Source organism: Pseudopipra pipra, chromosome 16, assembly GCF_036250125.1.
Source record: "Pseudopipra pipra isolate bDixPip1 chromosome 16, bDixPip1.hap1, whole genome shotgun sequence".
Taxonomy (NCBI): Eukaryota; Metazoa; Chordata; class Aves; order Passeriformes; family Pipridae; genus Pseudopipra; species Pseudopipra pipra.
In genome coordinates this window covers 2,927,530-2,937,971 of record NC_087564.1, presented here as the reverse complement: position 1 = coordinate 2,937,971, position 10,442 = coordinate 2,927,530, and the positions used below count along the sequence as shown (strand labels likewise).

General features: G+C 56.5%; 1 protein-coding gene across 1 annotated transcript; it reads left to right on the top strand.

Moving 5' to 3' along the window:
- The first annotated feature begins 154 nt into the window (after positions 1 to 154).
- On the top strand, positions 155 to 3,259 carry MRPL28 (mitochondrial ribosomal protein L28). The gene is made up of 5 exons (XM_064672680.1): positions 155 to 514; positions 596 to 748; positions 1,572 to 1,706; positions 2,312 to 2,398; positions 2,841 to 3,259. The coding sequence occupies exons 1-5, from the start codon at positions 227 to 229 to the stop codon at positions 2,916 to 2,918; spliced, it is 741 nt and encodes a 246-aa protein (XP_064528750.1). The 5' UTR covers positions 155 to 226; the 3' UTR covers positions 2,919 to 3,259.
- Positions 3,260 to 10,442: the final 7,183 nt, after the last annotated feature.

Here is a 10,442-nt window from a genome sequence, read left to right as displayed (position 1 = left end):
TGCTGAGGTGCAACTCATGTGTTTGAGTTCAGCCCATCGCTCGTCCTGTCTCTGGGCTCCCCAGGGCGCCATCCCCTCGCACCGACCAGGCGAAACGCGGGCGCGGCGCGGCCCCTCGCGGCCGCCGTCGCGCCCCCCCCGCGGCAGCGGGGCGGAAGCGGAAGTGCCGGCGGTCGGTGCCGGCGGTGGGTCCCGGTGCCGGCGGTCGGTGCCGGATCCGGGGGCGATGCCGCTGCACCGGGTCCCGCCGCGGCTCTGGGCGGCGCTGCGTCTGCGGGAGGGCATCTGCGCGCGGCTGCCGCAGCACTACCTGGCCTCGCTGGAGGACGACACGCCGCCCACGCCGGTGCACTGGCGGCCGCACGGCCAGCGCTACCGGCGCAACCCGCGCACCGGGGCCCGCGAGCGCGTGCAGGACGTGCCGGTGCCCGTGTACTTCCCGCCCGCCGCCAACGAGGGGCTGTGGGGCGGGGAGGGCTGGGTGCGCGGCTTCCGATACGCGCGGAACGACAAGGTGAGCGCCGGGCCGGGGTCACCGGGCCCGCGGGGGGGACCGGGAGAACGGCCCCGTCCCTGACGGCCCGGCCGTGCCCAGCTCTCCACCAGGCTGCCCAAGACGTGGAAGCCGCAGCTGTTCCGGCGGCAGTTCTACAGCGAGATCCTGGACGCCACGCTGACCATCACCGTCACCATGCGCACCCTCGACCTCATCGACGCCGCCTTCGGCTTCGACTTCTACATCCTCAAGGTGCTCAGGGGCTCCCGGTGCAGCTCGTGGGGCTGTGCCCACCTGCCCCTATGGGCTTGGGGGTGGTGGAACAGAGTCAGAATGTCATGACCTGGGAGGGACCCACAAGGATCATGAGTCCAACTCCTGGCCCTGCACAGGACACCCCAACAATCTGTGAGAGCATTGTCCAAACACTCCTGGAGCTCTGGCAGCCTTGGGGCCATGACCACCACCCTAGGGAGCCTGTTCAGTGCCCAACCACCCTCTGGGGGAAGAACCTTTTGCTGATATCGAACCTAACCCTGCCCTGGCACAGCTCCAGCCGTTCCCTGGGTCCTGGCACTGCTCACACAGAGCAGAGATCAGAGCTGCCCCTCCCCGCTCCCCATTCTGAGGAAGCTGCAGAGGAGTGATGGACTAAACTAAAACACATGAAGTTCCACCTCAGCATACTCACAGAGATGGCCCAAAGTTGTGTCGGGAGGTTGGGTTGGATATCAGGGAAAGGTTCTTCACCCAGAGGGTGGTTGGGTGCTGGAAGAGGTTCCCCAGGGAAGTGGGCTGAGTGGTGTCTCCCCAGTCTCCTCCAGGCTGAACAGCTCCTGCTGTTAATGTTTTAGTGCAGGCCTAAAGCTCCCAGCCTTTAATACCCTCTTGACTGGAGCTCTTGATATTAAAAACCAGAACCATGATCATAGTGGCTCCAGAACAAACCCAGCGGATCTTTCCCCTCTCGCAACGTGTGTCCTGAGCACCTCTGCAGTGCATGGATAACTTTCCAGTGCTGAGTGCTGGCAGACTGGTCCCTGGGTGCAGTTTGACTCCAGCTCTCTTCCCCCAGACCCCCAAAGCTGACATGTGCTCAAAGCTGGGGATGGACCTGAAGCGGACGATGCTGCTGCGCCTGGCACGGAGGGATCCCAGCCTGGATCCCGACGACCCAGCCAAGAGAGAGGCCATCTATGACAAGTACAAGGTGGGTGCCTGGCCTGCAGTGCCCACCCTGGGGTTTGTCCAGGCTGTCCAATCACCACCTGGTGCTCCAGGGTGTAGGCAGAGAAAATCTAAACATCACCAGGTTTTCCTTGTCTCCCTGTGGGTTCCCAATCTCTGTGCTCACCATTTAGGAGCACAACAAGCAGTACTATTGCTGTGATTTGAGATCAGTGAGGGTCTGCAATAAGCACAGGTAGGAGCTGGCACTGCCAAAGCAGTGAGGATTTGTACTGACCCTGCAGTGAGGAGCCCAGAGTGCCCCTGGGCTGTTCAGTTTTGTGAGCTGGGGGTGGTTGCCAGCGTGGAAACATCACCAGCACCCACAGTCCATGGAGCTGTGCTGAGAAACAGCCCCAGAACTACACAAAAGAGAGCTGCAACTGCAGATCAGATAAAGCAGGACCCCTGCTAAGGAAGGAGGAGAGCAGGGAAGTGGGGTTTGGTTGCCAGAAATGAGGGAAGAGTGTTATAAGATTTGTCCACAGTAATGTTCTTACTAGATCATCTTTATGTCCTGGGCATAGAGAGGATTTGTATCTTGGTCACCTACAAAGATTGTACCACCTGCTCCTCCTTTTACCACAGGAATTTGTCATCCCAGAAGAGGAAGCTGAATGGGTTGGCTTGAGTTTGGTAGAAGCCATAGAAAAACAGAGGCTCCTGGAAAAAAAGGTGAGTTCCTGAGGCAGTGCTCAGCACTGAGGTGTCGTGGCTGCACATCCAGCTGAGCTGAGCAGCCTGAGCACTCCTGAGCCACAAACCATATGGGGCTCCAGCTTCTTCAGGGATGTGTTCACCCACATGCTTCAGGACAGCTCTGATGGTGGGCAACAAGGGGAGGGAGGGAAGCTTTTTAAAAGGAAAGGGATCTCTGGGAGCTGCTGATGTTTCTCATGTGCTGTCAGGACTGGGGAAGCTGCTGAATGTCCCCCAGGTGCCTGTCATCTCTGAGGGAGGACTAGAGAGCTGAGCAGCAGCTGTGGCTGGAGGATCAGCCAGTGAAAAAAGCCTGGTCACATCTTCCTCTGGTTTTACCTGTCAGCACTCCCTGGGCTCCCCACTGCACTGCTCAGGTTCACTCCTTCTCAGTGGTGTCTCCTCTGCTCTGCTGCAGGACCCTGTCCCACTCTTCAAGGTGTATGCTGAGGAGCTTGTCAACCGACTGAAAGAACAGGCAGCCCAGAAACAGTAGAAGAAAACAAGCTTCTGGAGCAGAACCTCTGCTGTAGATGGAGCTGTGGGGTTCAGTGGGTCTGCTGTCTGAACCACACTGGTGGGGAAGGGGCCACGTGAAGAGTGTGCCCAGGAGCATGTTATTGAAGTCTAATGACAGCCTAAATTCAGTGAGAACCTGCTCCTGTGGGCTGAGGAAGGAGTTTCTGTGCTGTGGCCTCTGAGAGCGTTCCTGTCAGACTGACTTAGTGTGGTTGTTTTGCCTGTACAAACAGTTGGCTGCTGTTGAGAGCTTGATCATGAGATAAAATGAAATATATTTTGGGAATATCAGTAAACTTTTCTAACTTTTCTCTGATACTTACTGCTCATGAGTGTGTTATAGCAGGGACTGTGAGACACTGTGCTGGTGTAACTCAGATCAGTCCCCAGCCTTGTGCAGCAGACATGGTTGTGCCCCCAAAAGTGTGCCCCCAAACCCCTGCCTCAGCAGGTGGGGCTGGGCCACACAGCTCACTAACCCCTGGGTTACTGTGCTGTTTCTCTTTGAAATTGGTGACTTTTAAATCTTTTATTTTGTACAAATGTAGTTGAAATGGGTGTTGAAGCCTTTGCTGCTGTCTGGCAACAAGGGAGTGCAAAGCACTTGCCATAATTACAGGCTGGTGAACAGCACTGTGTGTCCCTGGTGTTGTTTGGAAGCTTCGTGATCCTGCAGTGGGTTTCTGGGTGGATCAAAACCAGCCTCTCCCCCTCTCCCTTCAGCTCTGAGGGGAGGGACAAGCACAGAGCTTGCAGGCTGGACCTTTTGTGAGCTGTATCTCTGGATCATTACTTGCCCCCAGAAGAGACTTCTCCTTAACCATGTCTTGGGCTGAGACATGTTCCCCCTCTCTGGTTCATCAGGGCAAGTGCACTGCTCCATTTGTGAGCCACAGTGACTGAGGAGAGAGGAACTGGGCTTGTAGAGCAGAGTGTGGTTCGTCCCCTCTGCACTGGAGTGGAGTAGGACCACGGGGGAGTGGCACCCAGTGCCTTAAAGATCTGGGGGAGAGGAGGTGCAGAGGCAGGTGCTGGGTAGGCACAGAGCCTCTGCAGGGCTGTGCTGGGGGTTGGGGTGAGGGATGTGGTTGAGTTGAATATGATCTAAACAGCGTTTCATGAAGATCAGACTTCTCTGCTGCTCCTTGGGCCAGAAAAGGGGCTGGAGCCCTCCCCAGGGGTACTTGAGCCCCCCAGGGGAGTGTGGCACAGCCCCTGACTGGTAGGGCTGGCTGGTTAGGACTGCCAGGCTGAGGCTGTGCTGCCTCTGCAGGGGCACAGGAGGGACAGGTTGGGTGGCAAAAGCTGGGATGTTTCCAGCCTGTGTGTCCCGGCTCCAGTGAGTCCAGGTTCTCAAGAGCAAACTGGCACAGAAGGTCACATTTGCCTAATTAATGATTGTGCAGCTAGGCCAGCACAATGAGATTTGCTTATCTCCTCTCTCTGCTGCAACTGAGCTGAGTGGGAAGCTGCTGCCCAGCTCCTCGGGGACCCTGACACTCTGCCCTCGTTAGAGATAATTAGCTGGGACAAGCTCCTTGTTTGACAGCTCTGCTCATCATTAGGGCCAGCGCAGCTCATGCATTTTAATGGAGCTCCCAGCAAAGCTCCAGACCGTGGCTCTGTCCTGGCCCCCCTCCATGGCTCTGCTGGAACGTGCCAGCACAGCCCCGGCCCCTCGAGCCCGGCTGGCGCCTGCCTGGGTCCTGCTCCCAGCCCTGTGGGGGTCCCGGGTGCCTCACAGCTTCCCAGCAGTGAGGGGGCTGTTTGGGATGGCTGGGGGGGCAATTAGGAGCTGCTGCTCTGGACCAGGGGTGGGAGGGTTGGGACTGGGAGCTCTGGCTGCGTGTCCTCCCAGGGCCAGTACCGCCTGTCCTTGGACCTGACTGTCCTTAGTGCTGCTCACTGTGCAGGATCTGTGGCCTGGGGAAGGTTTGCTGGGTGATGAGGGGTAGAAGGAGCTTTTGGGCAGACCTGGGGGGGAGCTCCTGTCGCACTGGGTGCAAGGGGTGCTGACAGAGGCACTGCAAGAGTGCAGCAGGAGCTTCTCTGTGGGAAGGGGGATGTGGAGAATCCTGACTTCTCAGCTGGAGCCCTCCATTCTCTCATCCTGCCTTTGCTGAGAAACCTTGCCCTTGCTCTTTTCCTTACACCCATGTTGCATGTGGCCAGGAGATTCCCCCCAAGGATGTTCTTTCATGGAGTGCTCTGCTGCCTTGAGGAAAACTGGAAGCTGTGGACCAGGGGTGCTGCAGGCTCCAAGGAAGCAGAGTTGGAGCACACAGAGCTGGCTGTCCCTCTGCTGGGCACAGAACCAAATGTCTCAGGTGGGGAGGGAGCCCCTGTGCAGCATTTGGGGTAGTCTGGGCTATGACACCCCCAGCCAGGCTCCCTTGAGGAGGTGGAGGAACAGCTCAGGGCACAGTGTTAGACCTGTCCTGGTTTTACACCTGCTCATCTGCAGCCCTGGCTGCAGCCAGAGAGCTTGGTTCTGCCTGGGGGAAGGTGGTGATGTTTCCCTGTCTAGTTGGGCTCAGTCTTGCAGCTGGCTGGTTCCTGCACTTCCCTGACAAGGGGGGATCAGAGGAGCTGGTACTTTTCCATTCCAACATGCTCCCAGGAAGCACAGATGCCACAAACCCATGGGTGCAAGTTGGGTGCTGTCAGCTTGAGGTTGCAACTGCACCCCAGGACAGGGGAAGGGCCTGGCTGCCAAGCACAGCTCAGACCTGAGCACTGCCTCAGGCTTCCACAAAGGTCACCAACCCACTGCTCCTGGCCCGAGGCCAGGCACTGGGAGTGCTGGAGGATCCTGAGGATCCCAGGCCCTGCAAACGTGTGCTGCAAATACCAACACGGGCTGGGAGCAGAGAGCAGGCAGCTGGCAAGGACGTGACAGCCACCAACAAACTGCTAGAGCGCCCTGCCCAGGGTCACCTTGGGCTTGGCAGCTAAAGACAAGGCTGGGATAGCAGTGCTTGGAAGGGGGAACAGGGAAAATGATCTCACTGAGACTGCAGTAGAAGGAAGGCAAGTGGCAGGCTGGGAGATGCCTGAGTAGCTGGGAAGGTAGAAGGCAAAAGGTCAATCCAGGACTGAGGGATTCCTGTTTAATTCATTCCTCAGGTGACAAAAACATGCCATTCTCTTTAACAGTCCCAGCAAGCCACAAACATGAAACTGCCCCTTGGAACATGATATTTGGTCCCACGTGCCAGCTGTGGAGGGGGCTTGGTGTGGAACCATCCCCAAACCCAATACTGCAAAGTAATAAAGCAGAGAAAAAGTTAATTGGGGAAAGTACCTAAACTGGAAAGGCCTTGAGTGGGATGGCTGGACTAAACCTGCTGTTTAGCAGTGGCAGGACACAAGTACAGACTGCACAGTTCTGAATTCTGAGGGCTGGGATCTTGAATCAACATTTGAATTTTGTCTGTTTCATTGTGATTCCCAGCAAGTCATGGATCCAAAAACCAGCTTGAGGTGAAGGCTGTGTTTCTCAACAAACTCACTTCCTTGTCCATTCATGAATTAAACACCATTTTCCTTGTAAATTCCCAACTAACCTCTCTGTACTTAAACAGAGGAATATTTGGGGAGTATTAGCAAAAGCATCATGTCCTTGCCTTTCCTGCTGGTCTCATAGGTAAGCCTGTCTTTTCCCTCCTGGCTTGGAGGTTCTTGGTTTGGAGTTGCCACTGCAAAAGGATGTGACTTTTAGGAATGCTGTGAATCATCCCAAACCTGGTGTCAGCACAAGTCAAAATGTAGCCTGAAAGTCATCCCACATCCTATGGGAGTTTATTAAGAACAGATGAGAGTTAGAAACTCACCTGGGCAATTCCAGCAAATCCTTTCAAACATTGCTGTGGTGTTTGTTTTCAGATGAAATGGGGCTTGATTCCTACCAGAAAGATGGACTGGGATGCTGAGGCTGTTGGGGCTGGGATTATGTGCTGTGCTCACCCTCACAGCTTTGCTCACTCCTTGGGATTTGCTCTGTGGTGTTTAGAGGCAATGATAAACATCCTGGTGGCTCTGCCAGTGAGTAACCCTTGTGACAAATCATTCTGGATTTTTGGGATCGAGATGGAGCCAGGCTCGTTGCAGAGGGAAGGGCAGAAGGCCATAGGGATTGATGTGGGAAATGCTGGCTGGACATAAGGAAAAGCTTCCCCAGGAGGGTGGTGCAGTCCTGGGACAGGGTCTGGAGAGGTGGTGGCACCTCTGTCCTTGGAGGTTTTCAAAAGGACAGGGGGAGGTGCTGAGTGACCCCCTGGAGCCTTGCAGCCAGTTCTGCTCGGAGCAGGAGCCTGGGCTGAGACCTCCAGAGGTCCTCCCAACCTCACTGATCCATGCTGCAGCTTCTGCAAGGCAGTTCCTCCTGCAAAGCAGCCACCAGCTCGAGGAGGGGGTGAGTCAGGACCTGAGGAACACCAGCTCCCAGGTGCTGGCTGGAGGGGAAGGGCTGTGTCTGGGCAGGGGCAAAGGGAGTCCAGTAGCTCTGTTCCCTCCTTCCTCCAGGGAATGGACAGTCACCATCCCGCATGAACCTCCTTCTGCAGCCACAGGCTGTGCTCTCTCTTCTCCCAAAGAATTGTCTCGTGGGCCAAGCCATCACCTCCAGAAGTGGCTGTGGGCAGGGATGGCAGGATGGAGCCCTTGGCTGCACACTGGATCACCTGGAGCCCAGCAAAGTAGAGCAGCAACAACCCAGCACTGCCTGGGCATCCCTGGGGCTGTGCCCAGCAGAAGGCCCATGAGTGACTGCTGGTTTTGCCAGTCCTGCTGGTTCCTGACACTCTGCTCATCCTGGCCAGCTGTCCCAGCCCTGGAGAGGATGAGGCAGGAGAGGGAATGGGCAGCTGTGTCACGGCAGAGCTGGTGGTCTGATGGTCACGGAGTGCTGTGTCCTGCCGTGAGCAGGACACGTGGGCTCAGGGTGACACAGCCAGGTGAGACCATCCTGCTGCCAGCCACAGGGTCTGATAGAGCCTGGGGAGGGAGGAGGAGAGGTGGAGAGGGACACGGGAGCTTAGTTTTTATGGCAAGGAGTCATAAGAAAGGAAAAACCAACTCATAAAATCTACATATGCAAATTAATCACCCGAAGCATCTGCTCCCTGAGGTGTTCCTGCTGCAATCCCTCCTGCAGCCATGTGCTGAGCTGGGCTGGGGCTGCTGGACCAGGTGAGCTGGGCACACAGAGCACGGATGGATATGTGGAATTACCTCCATGCCCAGCTCCTGCCACACACCATGGGCTCAGGGCGGGTTCCTTGGCTGCAGGAGGAAGGGCTGGGGGTGCAAGGAGCAGCTGTGTCAGCTCCAGACTGGCCACAAGGGCCTTTGCCTGGCTGGACTCTGTTCTGTGCATCCATTGCAAGACTTTTCCAGGCAACCATCACCATGGTAACGCTGGAAATGGTGCTGGTTCAGGTCAGTCAGAGCACTCACAAACACAGAAAATGGCATTTCTGAGACAGGAGCAGGGCTCTGCTCCCACAGGCTTTGGGTACCCAGGGATGGGGCTGCACCATCCTTGCACCCTGGTGCTCCCTGGGATGTGTCCCCCGAGCTGGAGTGAAAGGTGGTGGAGGGAGCACGTGGGACAGGAGATGCTGGGGAAAAGGGAGCAGCACAAAGTGGGCTTCTCCAGCAGCGCTCTGGGCGTGGATGGGGCTGGGATGGGCAGAGCTCATCCCTGGGATGACCTCAGGGTCTGAGGGACAGAGCAGGCATTTCGTGGAGCTGCATCCTCACCCCATGTATCAGAACCATCCAGCACCGGGCTGGGGTTTCCCAGCCATCACTGGATTATTCATCCATGTAAGCAGAGTCTGCTCCATGTCAGGAGGACAGCTCAGCTCGCTGCTCTGCAGCCAGGCTGGGTTTTTCCCTGTGTGCCTTTTTAAAGGCTGGACTCTGCTGTTTAACCCCCTGGACAGTCCTGTAAGGTGCTTTCGAGCTCCTCCTGGCCAGCCCTTACACTGTCCTGAGCAACCAGAGATCCTCAGCAAACCCAGCCACCTCCTCTTTCCCAGCTGTTCCAGAGCCCTTGGGGCTGCCCTGCCCTTCCCACCACTGGAGGATGCCCACTTTGTGCTTCAACCAGGTATTTATTCCCATGGGCACTCGCCCACACATTCCAAGGCACCTTAATTTCCCTGACAGCCCTTAATATGGACCCATCCTGCATGTGCTAGGAGACCCAAGTGGATTTTCCTAGCTGAGTCTCACCTGCCCAGCAGGGTGTGAGGTGACTCTGCCCACATAGTCCATCACTATCCATATGTCCACTGTTTTTTTATTCCTCGTGATTTGTCCCTGCAGTCCCAAGGCTGGGCAAAGATCTGACTTCAATTAAATCCTCCTCCTAAAAGCCATGCAAGGATTTGGGAACTTTTAAGGGGTGGAAAGTTACTCCTAACTTCAAGCTGGCCTTGCTCCAGCTTTGGGAATGGAGCCTTGTCACACTCTGCTCCCAGTGCAGGGCTTCTCCATACCTGGGATTTTCTCCTCTTTCTCACCCTTTAACCTCTCAGTCTATTTAACACTGAGCTTCACGTCTTGCTGTGAGGCTTTTCCTCTAGAAATCAACAGCTTTTGCTTTTTCTTTTTACAGCAGTTCTCTACCACTGATTTATAGCATGGGACCTGTGTGCCAGCACCAAAAATTGGGGGAAATCTCCTTGGATGCAGACACTGGGATAGCAGGTTTCCACCCAGCCAGGTGGTCCCGGGATGTGCAGATCCAGAAGTGCAGAGGTGGAAAATCACCTGTACCCAGATCTGCTTGCCCTGCTGAGCTCCCCTCTCCTCTGTGAATGCCATGTCACCTGTTACTGGTTTTCCCTTGTTTTCTGCATGATACACCGCAGAAAAAGGTGAATTAAGGCCTTTGCAGGGCTCTGTGGAAGTACTTTTGCTCAGGGAGTTCGTGGAGCCGCTCTCTGAGAGGAGGAGCAGGCGGTGGGTCCCTTGTGGAGGGACCAAGAGGGGACGGCAGTGATGGGAAAACAGGGAGGAGGGTGACAAGACCCTGGCATGGGAGCTGGGCAGGGGGTGCATGTGGTAAAGCCGTGGTGGCTGTGGCTAAAACCGTGCTGGCTCGGAGCCGTTGAGCCGGGAGTTGCCATGGCAACGGCTGGAGGATGCTCGGAGGGCTCTGCCGCCATGGCCGGGCCTTGGTCCCAGCCCCAAGCACAGGTGAGGCTCCCCTTGCTGGGAGGCTGCAGGTACCTGGGGAGGTACCAGATTGTGCTCAGCAGAGAGGGAGCAATCCCCTTTCAGCCAAGCCCCAAAGCACCTGACAGAGGAGCTGCCTTTAACAGAGAGAGAAAACACAAGCAGGAGAGCAGCCCCAGGCAGGGCGGGACCCGCAGCCCGTCAGCAGCCCTTGGGCCGTGCTGAGGGTCCCGTCCCTGATTCCCAAACCTGCCCCCCGTGCCTGGCAGAGCCTGGAGAGCCAGCTCCTGGCTCAGAGCACAGCTGGGGCTGT

Excerpts from the sequence above, each read along its gene's own strand:
- MRPL28 (XM_064672680.1), top strand. The coding sequence starts at position 227 with ATGCCGCTGCACCGGGTCCCGCCGCGGCTCTGGGCGGCGCTGCGTCTG. Across the intron at positions 749-1,571 it reads TCGACTTCTACATCCTCAAG|ACCCCCAAAGCTGACATGTG; the intron begins GTGCTCAGGGGC and ends CTCTTCCCCCAG. Across the intron at positions 2,399-2,840 it reads AGAGGCTCCTGGAAAAAAAG|GACCCTGTCCCACTCTTCAA; the intron begins GTGAGTTCCTGA and ends GCTCTGCTGCAG.